This window comes from Cucurbita pepo, unplaced genomic scaffold, assembly GCF_002806865.2.
Source record: "Cucurbita pepo subsp. pepo cultivar mu-cu-16 unplaced genomic scaffold, ASM280686v2 Cp4.1_scaffold000196, whole genome shotgun sequence".
NCBI classification, from domain to species: Eukaryota; Viridiplantae; Streptophyta; class Magnoliopsida; order Cucurbitales; family Cucurbitaceae; genus Cucurbita; species Cucurbita pepo.
In genome coordinates, this window is record NW_019646462.1 from 145719 (window position 1) to 163173 (window position 17455).

At 35.7% G+C, this 17455-nt stretch overlaps 1 protein-coding gene across 4 annotated transcripts; it reads right to left on the reverse strand.

The window, feature by feature from the left end:
* Nucleotides 1–11203: 11203 nt before the first annotated feature.
* LOC111784426 (serine/arginine-rich splicing factor RS40-like) lies at nt 11204–16686 on the reverse strand. Of its 4 annotated transcripts, none has more exons than XM_023665140.1 (6): nt 16382–16686; nt 13885–13992; nt 12718–12830; nt 12349–12596; nt 11576–12172; nt 11204–11501 (listed from the first exon to the last, which is right to left on the reverse strand). In XM_023665140.1, exons 2-6 carry the CDS (start codon nt 13988–13990, stop codon nt 11477–11479), a joined length of 1089 nt encoding a protein of 362 aa, XP_023520908.1. In that variant the 5' UTR covers nt 13991–13992; nt 16382–16686; the 3' UTR covers nt 11204–11476. The 4 variants fall into 4 exon arrangements, with proteins under 4 accessions (XP_023520908.1, XP_023520911.1, XP_023520910.1 ...); XM_023665143.1 differs by lacking the exon at nt 16382–16686 and adding an exon at nt 12988–13092 and having other exon boundaries at nt 13885–13971; XM_023665142.1 differs by lacking the exon at nt 16382–16686 and adding an exon at nt 12988–13605 and having other exon boundaries at nt 13885–13938.
* Between the last annotated feature and the right edge of the window lie 769 nt (nt 16687–17455).

The window sequence follows — 17455 nt, forward strand, 5'->3', positions numbered from 1 at the left end:
TTCGGAAGCATTTAAGGTTAATATGACTCCTTTTTTAGCTACTTTAAATTTTTTGTCATAACTAGGGTTAACTAGTTTAAATTACTAGGAGAAGTCTAAATATTTTATGTAAAATTAGCAAGTTTAAATTATTTTATGCAAAACTAGGTGAGTCAATTCCGATAGTAGAATTTTAATTTATGATTGTTGGACTCTTTAAGCGTAATTAAATTTCAGAAAGCAACGTTAAGCTCAAGGAGTCGTGGTAGCTTCTGCATAAGTCAACCAAGTAAGTGGCTTTACTGTCAGCTTGGTCGGAAGATTTGACTTAGGTATGACGATGTTGTGAAAAGGAATAGTAAAAGAGATATGAAAAGATAAAATAGATGAAATAGATGTAAGCTGCGGTGCTTTATTATTAATTTATCACTCAATGCTTGAAGGGTTACGTAATTACAGTATTTATAGGCTTATATACTAGACCAGAAAGAATAAATTATGAAAATCTAGATAAATTCAAATCTACTAACCATCTCCTAAAATCTACTAAAGCATATCTTCATTTTCAATACTTTTAATCACATCTCAACTACTTTAAATCATATCTCAACACTCCCCCTTGATTCAAAGTTGCAAATGCCAAGTAATGGTCTTTCTTTTGACAAAGCCTTAGTAAGTATGTCTGCTAACTGTTCATCGGTGTTACAATATTCGAAGACAATTTCTTCGTCTGCAACAAGATCACGAATATAGTGATGTCGAAGTTCAAAATGTTTTGTTCTACTATGAAACGCTGGGTTCTTTGTCATAGAAATAGTTGCTTTATTATCACAAAATATCTTTGTTGCCCCTTTTTGCTCTGGTTGAAGATCAGCTAACATTCTTCTTAGCCAAATGGCTTGACACGCTGCTGAAGTTGTTGCAACATATTCTGCTTCTGACGTTGACAACGTCATTGTTGCTTGCTTCTTTGAGCTCCAAGTGATTACTCCTGACCCTAAAGTGAAAACATTGGCTGAAATGCTTCGTCTATCATCTAATGATCCTGCCCAATCACTATCGGTGAATCCATATAGTTTGAAATTAGAGGATTTAGAATACCAAATTCCATACTCAATAGTTCCGACAATGTAACGTCAAGACTCTTTTTGCTGCTCCATAATAANTCAACACTCCCCCTTGATTCAAAGTTGCAAATGCCAAGTAATGGTCTTTCTTTTGACAAAGCCTTAGTAAGTATGTCTGCTAACTGTTCATCGGTGTTACAATATTCCAAGACAATTTCTTCGTCTGCAACAAGATCACGAATATAGTGATGTCGAAGTTCAAAATGTTTTGTTCTACTATGAAACGCTGGGTTCTTTGTCATAGAAATAGTTGCTTTATTATCACAAAATATCTTTGTTGCCCCTTTTTGCTCTGGTTGAAGATCAGCTAACATTCTTCTTAGCCAAATGGCTTGACACGCTGCTGAAGTTGTTGCAACATATTCTGCTTCTGACGTTGACAACGTCATTGTTGCTTGCTTCTTTGAGCTCCAAGTGATTACTCCTGACCCTAAAGTGAAAACATTGGCTGAAATGCTTCGTCTATCATCTAATGATCCTGCCCAATCACTATCGGTGAATCCATATAGTTTGAAATTAGAGGATTTAGAATACCAAATTCCATACTCAATAGTTCCGACAATGTAACGTCAAGACTCTTTTTGCTGCTCCATAATAAACCTTTGAAGGATGTTGCATAAACCTAGAAATAATACCAACAGGAAATGCAATGTCGGGTCGTGTGTGGGTTAAGTAAATTAGCCCGCCAACCAAGCTCCTGAACCTTCTAACATCTNCAATTTCTTCGTCTGCAACAAGATCACGAATATAGTGATGTCGAAGTTCAAAATGTTTTGTTCTACTATGAAACGCTGGGTTCTTTGTCATAGAAATAGTTGCTTTATTATCACAAAATATCTTTGTTGCCCCTTTTTGCTCTGGTTGAAGATCAGCTAACATTCTTCTTAGCCAAATGGCTTGACACGCTGCTGAAGTTGTTGCAACATATTCTGCTTCTGACGTTGACAACGTCATTGTTGCTTGCTTCTTTGAGCTCCAAGTGATTACTCCTGACCCTAAAGTGAAAACATTGGCTGAAATGCTTCGTCTATCATCTAATGATCCTGCCCAATCACTATCGGTGAATCCATATAGTTTGAAATTAGAGGATTTAGAATACCAAATTCCATACTCAATAGTTCCGACAATGTAACGTCAAGACTCTTTTTGCTGCTCCATAATAAACCTTTGAAGGATGTTGCATAAACCTAGAAATAATACCAACAGGAAATGCAATGTCGGGTCGTGTGTGGGTTAAGTAAATTAGCCCGCCAACCAAGCTCCTGAACCTTCTAACATCTGTCATTTCTGTTCCATCCTCATGTTGTAATTTCTCATTAATATTCATAGGTGTAGCGGNACATTCTTCTTAGCCAAATGGCTTGACACGCTGCTGAAGTTGTTGCAACATATTCTGCTTCTGACGTTGACAACGTCATTGTTGCTTGCTTCTTTGAGCTCCAAGTGATTACTCCTGACCCTAAAGTGAAAACATTGGCTGAAATGCTTCGTCTATCATCTAATGATCCTGCCCAATCACTATCGGTGAATCCATATAGTTTGAAATTAGAGGATTTAGAATACCAAATTCCATACTCAATAGTTCCGACAATGTAACGTCAAGACTCTTTTTGCTGCTCCATAATAAACCTTTGAAGGATGTTGCATAAACCTAGAAATAATACCAACAGGAAATGCAATGTCGGGTCGTGTGTGGGTTAAGTAAATTAGCCCGCCAACCAAGCTCCTGAACCTTCTAACATCTGTCATTTCTGTTCCATCCTCATGTTGTAATTTCTCATTAATATTCATAGGTGTAGCGGCAGGCTTACAATTAAGCATACCAAATTTACTCATAATATCTTTGGCATATTTTCTTTGTGAAATAAAAGATTCTATCTTCAACTTGATATACTTTAAGACCAAGAAAATAATGTAATAGACCCATATCTGACATCTCAAATTCACTCATCATTTGAGACATAAATTTAACCAAAAGAGAGTTAGATGAGATAGTGTAAATGATATCGTCAACATAGAGGCAAATAATGATTAAATCACTTTTACCTTCCTTCTTCACATATAAAGTAGGCTCATTCTCACTTCTCATGTATCCTTTCTTTTGAAAGTACCCATCAATCTTGCTTACCAAGCTCGAGGGGCCTGCTTTAATCCGTATAATGCCTTTCTCAACTTGTATACCTTTGTTTCTTTGTCCTTCTTTATGAATCCCTTTGGTTGTGTTACATAGACCTCTTCTTGTAAATCTCCATTAAGAAATACTGACTTAACATCAAACTGACAACCCGGCCACCGAAATTCTGCTGCTAATGCTAGAATAGTTCTTAAGTTTCAAAACGAGCTACTTGAGAAAAAATTTCTTCAAAATCTATATACCTTGTTGTTGTGCATACCCTTTTACTACAAGACGGGCCTTATGCTTTTGTATGCTTCCATCTGGTGCAAATTTTGTCCTCAAGACCCTTTTCAAATTGATTGTATTTTTTTCATTTGGTAAGCCAACCATCTCCCATGTTCCATTTTTCTCAATGGACCGCATCTCTTCTACCCTAGCTTTCTTCCACACTTCTTTTTCAGCTGCTTCTTTATAATTCATAGGATCTGAAACAGTAAGAGAAAATTGACATGATGCATATATGTCAGCTAAAGATTTATACTTCTTTAGAGGTGTCTCATCCGAAAGTTCTTCAAGAGAAGAATCGCTGTTTAGTGATGTTGAAGATGATGAATTTGACACATTTTGTGTTGCAATGGAGGGACTAGGAGATGCACTGGAGTTGACCCTTGTCTCTTTATTGGAAGGAACTTCAACTGTAATCTTTTGCTGCTTCTGTTCTTTACTCCAATCTCAACTCATGTTTTCATTAAATATTACATCTCTTCTAATTAAAATCTTTTAACTAAGGGGGTTGTATAATTTATATGCCTTTGATTGAGTACAATAGCCAATGAAAATGCATTTTTCAGATTTTTCATCAAGCTTTTGACGAGTTTGTGAATGTTTCAAAGCATAAACAACACAACCAAAGATTCGTAAATGACTTATAAATGGTTTCCTTCCATGTCATGCTTCATAAGGAGTTCGATTCATAAGCGCCTTTGTTAGTGAGAGGTTTAATAGATAAACAAATGTTGCTACGGCTTCTGCCCAAAATTGATTTGGAAGTCTCCTTGCTTGTAACATATTTCTTGTCATCTCCACAATATTTCGATTTTTTCGTTCAGCAATTCCATTTTGTTCTAGAGTGTAGGGAGCTGTTAACTCCCTTTGGATGCCCTCTTCTTCACATACCGATTGAACTCTTTAGATATGAACTCGCCACCTCTGTCTGTGCAAAGAACTTTAATGTGACAGCCACTTTGGTTCTCCACCATAGCTTTAAAAATCTGGAACTTCTGAAAAGTTTCTGACTTATATTGTATAGTCATCAATGAATAGTAAGAAGTATATACTCCCACCCAAGGACTTCGTTTGCATTGGCCCACATAAATCAGCATGAATTAGTTCTAGACAATGTGAAGCTCTTTTAGCTCTTCCAACAGGAAAGGACTTTCTAGTCTGCTTGCCATAAATACATCATTCACATAAATTAGTTGAATTAATTCTTGGTAATCCGAAAACCATACCTTTATCCCTGAGTATTTTCAGGCCCTTCATATGAATATGTCCATATCTGAGATGCCATAATGTTGAGTCATCTTTTGTGCTAGCAGTAAGAGCAAAATCCTCCATGTTAGAAACATCAAGTGGAAACATCTCATTTGAAGTCATGACAATTGGAACTTCATGGCCTGATTTCTTATGTGTAATGACACGTGTTGTCATCAAATAGAACGGAATGTTCTCTGGTCATCAATTGTTCAACACTCAATAAATTGTACCTTAAATCAGATATAAATTGAACATTATCTAATTGTTTTATCTTACCATGACTGGTTTCGACTTTCACTGTATCTTTTCCCTCAACTTGCATCTCTTTTGTGTTTCCAAATTGCACTTTAATTTTTTTGCGTCTCATCAAGCTCTTTAAATAAGGATTTGGTGTCTCTCATATGGTTTGAGCATCCGCTATCAACAAACCATAAGTCACCTTTTTTTTTTTGGATTAGTATCCATGCACGCCATAAACAACTTTTCTTCTTCTTCATTCTCTGCTGCAAAATTCATTCGTTGATTTTAACGACAATCAGATTTTGTGTGCCCATACCTTCTGCAATGGTAACATTGTATGATATTCCTTTGTTCATTGAATTGTCTCTGTCCATCATTTCTCCATCTACCCCTGTTACTGCGACCACCATGAAAGCTGCGAAATCCTCCTCTTCCACGACTTCTAACTCTACCTGCTAAATGAATATTTTCTCTTTCGTTGTTTTTGTTGTTGGTTGTCTCCTTCACTTGTAGTGCATTTTTTCGTTCCTTTCTGATAATCTATTGATTCTTGCCTCATGAGCCTGAAGCGAGTCCATCAATTCATCAACGGAGAGTATGGATAGATCCTTAGCTTCTTCTATGGCAGCCACCACATGGTCAAACTTTGGAGTCAAGCTTCTCAACACCTTTGCAACAATTGTTTCGTCTGAGATTTTCTCTCCATAGGTACGCATCTGACTGACTATTGCCATTGCTCTTGACAAAAAATCAGCAATTGATTCGCCATTCGTCATGAGTAGAGTTTCAAATCACGTCTTAGAGATTGCAATTTCACTATCATGACCTTTGAATCTCCCAGAAACTCCTTCAGTAGAATTGACCATGTCTGCTTTGATGTGGTTGCTGCTGCAATTCGAGAAAAGATAGTCTCGTGAACTGCTTGCTGAATAGTGAATATAGTCTTGGCATCGTGAACTGCTTCCACCAAGTCCCATATCTCCTGCGATCTAAGCAAGGTCTTCATCTTGATGCTCCACCACTCATATTTCTCACCATTAAAGATTGGTAACAACGGTGCGAAGGAAGAAAAACTAGCTACAGCCATTTTTGTTTTGTAAAAGAAAATAATCACTCACCCTCATGTCGAAGGAACTTGGCTCTGATACCAAATTTGTTGGAAAAGGATAGTAAGAGAGATATGAAAAGATAAAATAGATGAAATAGATGTAAGCTGCTGTTATTTATTATTAATTTCTCACTGAATGGTTAAAGGGTTACCTAATTCCACGGTTTATAGGCTTATACACTGTACTAGAAATAGTAAATTATGGAAATCTAGATAAATTCAAATTACTAACCATCTCCTAAATCATATCTTTATTTTGAATACTTTGAATCATATCTCAACAGACGACACGTGCTCAGTGTCCCGTCATTTATGTTTTATATTATATGATGATGTAATGATGTTGTATGATGGTGTGATGATGTTATATGATGATGTGATGATATTATATGATGATGTGATGATGTTATATGATGATATGACAATTTTATATGATGATGTAATGATGTTATATGATGATGTGATGATGTATATGATAAAATGAGATGATGACATGATGATGCATGATAACATAACAATGTAAGATGTATGATGATGAGATAACTTAATATGATGCTATTCCATTTTAAGATGATGTTCATGTATTAGATGCCATGATGCATTATGACAATGATTTTTCTAAGACACAACTCTAGATAATATTAATGATGANACCACTCATATTTCTCACCATTAAAGATTGGTAACAACGGTGCGAAGGAAGAAAAACTAGCTACAGCCATTTTTGTTTTGTAAAAGAAAATAATCACTCACCCTCATGTCGAAGGAACTTGGCTCTGATACCAAATTTGTTGGAAAAGGATAGTAAGAGAGATATGAAAAGATAAAATAGATGAAATAGATGTAAGCTGCTGTTATTTATTATTAATTTCTCACTGAATGGTTAAAGGGTTACCTAATTCCACGGTTTATAGGCTTATACACTGTACTAGAAATAGTAAATTATGGAAATCTAGATAAATTCAAATTACTAACCATCTCCTAAATCATATCTTTATTTTGAATACTTTGAATCATATCTCAACAGACGACACGTGCTCAGTGTCCCGTCATTTATGTTTTATATTATATGATGATGTAATGATGTTGTATGATGGTGTGATGATGTTATATGATGATGTGATGATATTATATGATGATGTGATGATGTTATATGATGATATGACAATTTTATATGATGATGTAATGATGTTATATGATGATGTGATGATGTATATGATAAAATGAGATGATGACATGATGATGCATGATAACATAACAATGTAAGATGTATGATGATGAGATAACTTAATATGATGCTATTCCATTTTAAGATGATGTTCATGTATTAGATGCCATGATGCATTATGACAATGATTTTTCTAAGACACAACTCTAGATAATATTAATGATGATGATGATGATCGTATGAAGGCCAATGCATGCATGTTACTTAGAGTAATATGTGAACGGGTATAGGATTGTGTCATAAAGATGATTTAAAGATGAAAACTATTGGGACCTCATGCATTTTGTGTATGCATATACAACGGGTTATTTCACCATTTATGATGATGAGTACGGACGCGTACACTATGATAATGATCAACATCATGATTCGCATGGTACTTAGGGGCCTGTTATCCTCCGGACTTCTCTACGAACAGCTAGCTCGACTATGATGAGTCTAGGGGCGAATCGTCTGGAGATCCACACTCGCACGTGTGGGTCATGTGTAGGGAAGTACTACACATCCAATTTTGTCCGGACTGAAGGTCACCCCTATGATGGTTTTAACAATAGATCCCTAATGATGAGTTGCATGTGTTTACATTCCTTGACCTCAATAGTGGGGTCACTAAGTCAGTATTTCTTAAAATACTTAGGACGTGTGTTACTTCTATTTCAGGTAAAGGCAAGACACTCATGACCGCATCACAAGTCAAGACCAAGGCACATATATATGATAGTGGTATTTTATTTGTTAGACTTTAGGTTAGGATAGAGTGTTTTTACTTTTATTGTTTATTTATTTCATTTTATTTCGTTAGGTTGTTTTAAATATTTTTCCGAACACGCAAGTCCATGACAGTATTTTATGATGAAGTTTTAAATGTTTAATTCTGCATTAGAGCATAGGTTATGATGACGATAACGACTTTAGGTTAGTAGAAATCTAGGGTCGCTACAATTGGTATCAAAGTTCTAGGTTGTAGATTATATAGACTAGGATATGAGATAGGCTTGACATGTTCTATGGTCCCACCGTCAATGCCTTATTACCGTCAAGTATGTCATGCATAAGATTGCGCATGTTATGATTACTTGCCATGGTTAAATGTAGCTTATGATTGAATTTAATAGCTTTGATTTTATTATTGCTGAAGAATGATGTTGGACCTATTTATATGTTGTGAAAATATCATACTAGTCAAATTGTATTTTTATGATGATATGTAATATGATGTGAATTACGATAGCGAGTAGTAGACTTAAGGAAAGCTATGTGTTGATTTTAGAAACATGTCACCTAGAGGATGCAAAAAAGGATAACGAGGAAGGGAACGATGAAAGTTGAAATTAAGCTTAAGTATGGAAGGTTTTCCAACCTTACTCCCTACATGAATATTGATTTCAATAAAGCGTCAGAGCTACGAACTTTCTAAATGAATTTTGTTGCTCATGAAATTTTTAGAGAAGATTCAATATGACATGATAAGGTTAGGTATGAAATTTGGTGACAATTAGATTATAATAAGAGGCTAAACCAAAACTGTGTGTAAAATGACTAAAATAATGAGGAACCTTATGTCATGGTTTAAACTGATTATACAAAGTTACAAGACCATATGAACATGATGAGAAGTTAAACCAAGATTTGGGGTGGTAAATGAACCAAATATGTCTATGAGAATTTTAAGATAATTTCAAGACCTTAAAAGACTCAAAATACTACGAAAATCTATACGAGACTCATATATGATATTAAAAGTAAGTATGAGGGTAAGTATGAAAGATTTTAAGGAGATTAGGACAACTTTGTGATATTAACCAAGAGAAAAAGTACGTATCTACCTATCAAGACACACGTAACAAGATGCTTTTAATACTTGATCATGTGAGCAAAACTTGAGCCCAAAATTTTCTTGGAATAGTCTTTGTGTGTAGTATGTTTTGACAAACCTTTGCAATACATTTTCCTCATAAGTAGTGCGCAAGTTTCCTCAAAAGCACGAACAAGCTAGCGGGTCAAGCGAGCAGACAATCCAATATTTGGGTCGTCATTAGGACGATGTCAAGATTAAGTGGGGGAGAATATCACAATCCATGATACGATTGTGACTCCGAGAAAATCATCAAAGACGATGTCTAGGTTAAGTAGGGGAGAGTGTTACAACCTCACTGAGAGAAACTAGGTTGTGACCCCCCATATGCAATATAGACAAGGGCAACCCTCAAGTGGTGCCCTTGCAACCACATGAGGGCCAAAATTGAAAAATGTCATGATGCGATCAAGGAGAATGGTGCATCATCCAACACACTAAGAGTGTGCTTTTAAATTAAGTCGAGGCATACACAAGGTTCGAAAGAACGAGAGGACATGAGTGTCGAAGACAAGCTCAAAGAGGGCTGGGTAGGAACCAGGTCATAACCTTAGAAGTCAGAGTTTCAATATGCAGCTCTAAATTTAAGTCCATCTATATGAAAGATGAAAGCTCACCAAATTTGGTGTCAATTAGATACTCGACGGACTATGCACGTGGTCATATGTCCACTTGTCAAAATGATGTCTACTTGAGAAGGATTGAAATTTTTTCAAAATGTACTATAGAGGAAGGTGCCAACTCTCCACCACCTTTGACTTGTGGCTTAAGCGAGCTATCCTATGTCACGTATGTGTGTCATGACGTGGGTGAGCATCGCAGGATAAGCGTCTCGAGCATCTTCCTTTGAAACGGGTCTTTCAAGAACAGTGCCAAATGCCACGAGCGTATCAGTATTGTGCCCTAGCCCATGTGTCAGAGTTTGGATTATACACCCATTTCTGAAACAAATGTTGTAAATGATCTAGTATGGAAAAACAGATGTAAATGCTCTAGTATGGAAAAACAGATGTTGTAAATGATCTAGTATGGACATAGGAGAGTCTAATGCCTGATGAGCACCCGAGTGGATGGATGTTTGGGATGTCTTGATGAGATGGTCGACACATGAGCTAGTTTTCAAGCAGATGTGTCCGAGAAAGCCAAGATGGTCGAGCTGTCTCGAGACATGGGATGGTATCACGATAAACGGGTTGTTGAGAACCAAGATGAAATAATGGGGTGCAACGTTGTATTGGGAGACCTTGGCTCGAAGTCGAGCCGAATGACTTGTCTTAGTGTAGAGGCAAGTCATTTGTATTGCAAACGATTGAACATGCACATGCAGGGAATGTGTGTACAAGTTTAGATTTTGCACAAGTAATGTCGATTAACAAAAACAAACCTCACTTAAGGTTTGACGAAGCCACAAAGTCGAGCAAAAAATGTGAATGGGGTTTGAATACCCCTTAAAACTTAGCGAGTGTGACAAGATTACGACGCCCCAAGATGAGGAAGTATGACCGTAACAGCACACAAGTTAATAACCAAATCCTACTAAAACTAATAGTCGATGAACCCTTTAAAAACTACTTGATGAAACTTTTCTAGAAATTTAGGAACCGAACAAGACTGTAGGAACCACAAGTGTACTTTACATCAAATTTAAAAATAAAACTAATGAAATTGATATAAATCCCTAGTCCTAATGATTAAGTATTGATAATACCAGAATTAAAATTCAACATTTAAAAGTATTATATTAAAATGTGGCATGATTAATGTTTATTTGATGAGGCAGCAGCTAAGTGTTTCAAAGATGGATGTTATGCAACATTGTAAGAAATTTCTAAATCAATCTTTATAAAATATACAATCAAACACTGCATTTAAATATGAAAATTAATTTTAAAACTTGCTTTTTAAGCTGCTAAAAGCACTTTCCACCCTTCTAAAAAGTCATTCCAATTCTGCTAAAAGTACATGTTAACAACAATTCATCAAAGTCTTTCCAAACTCCCTCTTATAATCGAGATCAACACCAAACAGTTTCACTTTGATAAAACTAGGTAAGCAACAAGGAACAAAGATGAAATACTTGTCAAAATATGGACAAGGGTGCTACTTATTTCGACTGTTGTATTAAATCCAGAAACAGAATAGCCATTTAATCATTAAAATTGAAGCATGAGTGTACTTGGAAATCACAAAACAATATCCTCACAGTAACCTCTGAGACTGATTTACAACTAAACGTACTCTGAAGCAGATTGAGATCAACATCATTTCTCATTTTGTTAATCCTTCATCATTCCTCAGCTCGAGGGGAACGGCTGTAACACAATAAAACATGAACGCATAAGAAGAAAAATTTAGAAAGAGGATCAATGAGAAGAAGAAAACGAACCTGCTATATCCCCGATGCTTTGGGCTCTCAGTCCCACCAAAACTGGGGCTATCACCAGGTTCTCCTGCTGTATTTAGCCGTTGGTCATGACCATTGTCAGGGTTTGATCTCTCTCTATCACGAGGACTATAGCTACTGCGACGTTCACCAGTGGGGCTCTCCCTCTCTCTCTCATAAGGACTGCAAATTCGGTTGGGGACTGGGTCTTCATTTGCTCCTTCCCTCTGATGAGGAGAACTGTGTCTAGGGGCCCTAACATGGTCAGTTGATCTCTCTGGCTCCCTCCTACTATAAGGACTAGGATTCGGGCTACGACGACGGCCATAATCAGGAGAACCCCTCTCCATGTCTCTCTGATAAGGACTTGGACTACGACGACTTCCATAATCAGGACTAGCCCTTTGTTTCTTATATGGACTGCGGCTAATACCATTGATGCCATAATCAGGGCTTCCTCGCTCTCTTCTAATGGGACTTGGGGATCGCCGTTTTCTATCAGGAGACCTATCACATTTCCTATCTGGACTATATCCACTTCTTTTCTCATCATCATCTCGAACAGCATATTCCACCGAAATCACTCGATCTAACAATTTGCTGTACACAATAATAACGATAACTGAATATGTAATCAATGGCCTAGTTCAAGTGAAAATATAAATGTAATTTCCTTCAGATGGTCTGTGTAACAAAGGCAAAGGTGGATTGATTAATCAAACTTCAATACATGACCGTAGTACAAGTAAAATGCAAATCAGTGTCGGAAAACTCACCTCATATTTGTAAGCTCCAATGCTCTAGTGGCATCGTCCTGCAATTCATACTGGACAAATGCAAAATTCCTTCGGATCCTTACGCTCAATATCTTACCATAAGGATCAAAGTGCCTCTCCAAATCCCTTGTCCTAGTATGATATGGGTCAAAGTTAATAACAAATAAAGTCTTCGAAGGCCTTGTATTAGTAGAGGATCTCCTTGAGCCTCCTCCACCTCCACCTGGTCTTCTAATGCCACGTTCTTGCTATAGAGCAAAAGAATTATGGAGCTAAATACAATTTAAAGGTATAGTAAATAAAATCAAATAAAAGCTCCCCAAAGGAATGAAAAGAAAATTGGAAGCATGCCATATCAATGTACATTACTTTGGTCCACTCAACACGTAGTCTGCGGCCTTTTCGGCCGAACTCTCTCCGATCAAGTGCACGGATAGCATCCTCAGCATCTCTCTCATCCTCCATGTAGATAAAAGCAAAACCTGTAAACCAATCAAACAACAAAAACTGAATGACTAGTTGTTGCATCTGTGAGACACCAACAGCAATAAAAATGAGAATATTCCCACCAAAGAATTTCTTAAAATGCAATATCATTTTTCTCAAACAAATATTCAAGAAACCACAAAAATATCTTACCATAAGAAAGAAATATTCGCAACCACCGTAAAATCTATAAACCTTGTGTCGTGTCCTAAGTGGTGCAAGGAGCAATAATCCAAAACAGGATGTCTCATGGTGGATCTACAAATAGAAAGTGCCTTCTCCATTATTCTGCAGCCTCAGTTGAGGTTGTTTATGTTTGAACCGTGAAACAGTGTATGAATTGTAGGCAGGCAAAAGTCATGAGGAATGGAAACTGGAAAGCAAAATGTCGGAGTAAAATGTAAGATGGTAGTGCCATTGAGGATCAGTATGAATCTTCTTGGAAACAAGAAGAGGAAGCTTGTCACAGGCGGAAAACTCAATTCTGAAGAGCGATCTTTATCCAAGAAGATTATGATGAATATGCAAAGAAAATCCTGCACCAAAGAAAATTCTGGCCAAGGAGGTTCAGGATTTAAAAAGTACGCTCTTCTTCTCTCAAAATGTCTTTTAGAATCCCCCACCGAAAAAGCTCAACAAATGTTGCCTTCTCTGATTCCATATGCTGGATGATGGCCATGCGTACTGCAAGGCACCAAATGCAATGCGAACAACTTCAATTTTGGGGGAATTTCCAACAGCTGAATTGCCTTCCCGAGGTTGAATCCACCACTTCTTAGCGGATAGTAACTTTTTCAGTTCAGTATTTTGCATATATTTAAGACTAACAGAAACTTCACAAAGTGCAAGCACCTCGTATCAACATCAACCTTTCAACTTTTTTCTAATTAATATGCATTGACATGATACAAATTATACAATACCTTTAAAACAAATTCAGGAATCAAAACACAAACGTCTTCTTTTAAGTTTTTAATATGCATCTCATAAGTTTATTATAAGACAAAAGGAATCAAAACACAAACAGATATACCATCGCTATAAGCTCACCAGATTTCATATCTACTCTATCAACTTTGCCATATCTACTAAAAAGTCTTTCTAGATCAGGCTGTCGAGCATCATACTCAAAGTTTCCACAAAAAATTGGCTTCATACCTGAAGAAAAGTTGGAAAAATATTACAATTATTTAGCATATCTCTCTCATGATAAAAGGATAACAAAAAATCGCACAAATGCAACGTCAGAGTTCATGAAACCTAATGTCAGCACTTCAGCAAGACAATTATTTGGAACTAATACTAAGAGTGAAGAACATATATAAAAATTCATAATAACTATGCATTTACAGTTTGTAAATAAGCCTGTGTCCAATATTTTTTTCTCATAAAAACTAACTTTTGACAAGATAACATAAAAGATACTGTATTTTTAAATATATCATTACTTGTATAATATCATAAAAATACTATAGTATTTAATATCCTATCATCACTCTTTGTGAATGAAAAAATATATTGCTATAACAAAAGAAACATACAAATACAACAGCAGAGTTCAGAAATCTTATTTCACCACATCAACAAGAAAGTTATTGAATATATTTAAAAATCCATAACGACTATGCAATTACCCTGCAAACAAGTCAGGAAGTGTGTGTCTAATTGTTTTTCCTAAAAAAATTACTTTGTACAAAATAAAATACAAATTTATTTAATTTAAATATACTTTTATAAAAATAAGGTTAAATTATAAAAAATACCCTGAACTTCCCCTTGTTTAGAAATATATTCTTTCAAATTTGAAATTTACTTTTGACCTTTCATAAAGGTTTAAATACCACCCTTACAGCAGAAATTCTTTAGAATATTGTTAAAAAAAAATATATAAAAAAAATAAATAAATAAATAAAATAAAAAAAAAATTGATGTGAATATGACTTAAAATGTGGCAATAGCGAGAATTCTTGTGTGGATTAAGTTTGAAAGAACAATAGTAAGACAAGCGACTTTTCATTCAACATTCTAATGAAAGGGTAATTTTGAAACATTTATAAGAAGGATAATTTTGCAATTTTTGAAAAAATTGAGGTATTTTTTAAACGACGACAAAATTTAGGGGTAATATCGAATATGTTATCATTAGTTCTGTTATCATTAGTTCTTGTAAATTAAAGAATGTGTTGCTATAAACGGAAAGTCACATTTATATTTTGCAATTTGTGTAATTCCCTAAAAAATAAATAAAACAAATAAACTTCCAGTTTAAGGTTAACCAAGTCCAAAACTGAAAACCATCATTTCAGGATGGTCATCTAGATCAAAACAGTTTTAGCATTTGACGAAAAGGGGAGGAAAGGGTCAGACAAAAGGTTTTTTAAGTTCGACATGCAGCAAAATGTCGAACCTCTGAGTTCCTAATTTCTACCTCTGAGTTCCTAATTTCTAAACACGTACAACCACAACTGTTGTGCTATAAATACTTACTGGAGCCTAAAGCCTAAAGAAAAACACGAGCAATGGAATATCACAAAATAGATGCACCATTAGATAGACAAACAGAATTATCTCATTAGTCATCACTACAGCAAACCAATTCTGGTACATAGCTTGTCACAACCATACAATGGAACTCATCATTCAACTATTACCTACCTAACAGTTAGCAGGAAAATATACAAGTTGACATTAGCATATTCAATTGTAATAAAAATGGGAAAAAAAATAAAAATACAAGGATAAATTTGACTATGGTGTGAAAAGGGTTTCTCCTTAGGAGGCTCGAGTCACGGGGCAGAAAGATGAACCTGCATTTTTAGTGTTTATTGTGGGCAGTGTATGAATGTCTTTTTCATCATGAAGGGTGGTGAGCCTAGACCAGCAAGCAGGCATGTGCAAGGTGCTTTAACATTTAAGGGTTCTTATCTTCTACGAATGTGTCGTCTGGTCATTCCAGATCAATCCATAGAGGTTGGGTCTGATAAGTCAACTTCAGATTCTTCTATTTAGCATTTTCGAAGATGTGTCCTCCTCCCTCTCTTCTCTGATGTTGAAATGAATTTAAACAGAAAACTTATGCTTTTTTTAAATCATTTTGGAAGCTTCTAAATGTGTTCGAATTCCTCAATCTCCTAGCATCCTCGGTCGACATTGCCACTCATCTTCAAGTTTTTTTTACCTTCAACAGCATTCACTGTTCGAATGCCTAATATCTCTTTCATCTACTCATGTTCCTTTCCTTCTTCCTCTCCTTCTTCGTTAGACCTTCAATATATTCCTAGGGCAGGGCATTTACATTCTACTTCTTTCTCCCATCCTGACTATACAATTCCAGCTCCATTTGTGCCTTATCTACTATTGAGGCTTATTGAGTTGAAAAGGGTAGCTCTTTGGGGGTATCATTCTGTGTCACAGTAAAAACAATGCGTATTTTCTCAAACATATCCAACCACACAATTCATCAATTTGACAGTAGATGCAACTTAAGAGTATACAAACAAGTTGAAGAGTCAGATAATCAAACAATCCTAAAATGTGAACTACTTACTAAGGTCCTTAATGCACTTCAATTCCTAACGATTGGAGCTGCTGAAAACGTCGCTGCCGACTGGATCGTAACTGAAAGGGAACTAACGCACTAAGTTAATCACAGTGTATCTCGATCATCGCTGGAAACACTTTCCGCCGCAGAACCGGGAAAGCAAAAGTTGGGCGTTGCAGATAAGGGAGTAGGCGGGACGGGTGGTCGGGTAGGTGGTGAAACGGCGGAGGTGGGTACTGTTGCAGATCTGAGAAGGGTCGCCGTCGCAGAAATAGTGAAAGAGCGTGGGTGGGGTAAAATAGGCGCTTTTTCCCTAATTTTAATTTTTTTTTTTTTTTTTTTAATTATTTGAGATCATTTTAATTGCTTGGTCAAAGTTTAGGAGAGAAAAAATCTCTTTTCCCAAAGTACCTCGGTTTAAAAATGCACACGTGTACAAATTTTAATAATATCTTTAAATTATTTAATGAATTGAAAAATATTTTCATAAGAAGTATTAGTTCTTTACTTCAAAGTAAAGTGATTTAAAAAATTTGATAATATAACTCTAAAAGAAAAATAAATAAATAAAAACTACTTCATGCTCGGTGTATTTTGATGATATTTTAATTTATTTGAAGACTTTGTGAGCGTATAGGGCATGTTAAGTCAGTTTTGATTACACATAAAAAAGAGAAACTTTAGGTTAATTTCAATAAGTGTAGTTTTTACATGAAAAAACATTCAGTCTTGTTTCATATAGTAAGAGAAAGTTAAAAGTCATTAGGATTTGCAACACCAAAAAAAGGCGAGTGAATTTCCGAGTTTTTATGGGTTAGCTAGTTTCTATAAGAGATTAATAAAAGATTTTAGCGTCATAGCTGCAACATTGAAGGACTTAGTGGAAAATAATGTTGTTTTTAATGGGATATGCAAAAGAATGCATTCAATGAGCTTAAGAAGAAATGAGCTAAGGCACGGTTACTTGTCTTGCCTAACTTTGGTAAAACTTTTGGGATTGAGTGTGATGCAAGTGGTTTGGGCATAGTTGCTGTTTTGATACAAGATGGAAAACTATTAATATATTTTAGTAAAAAACTA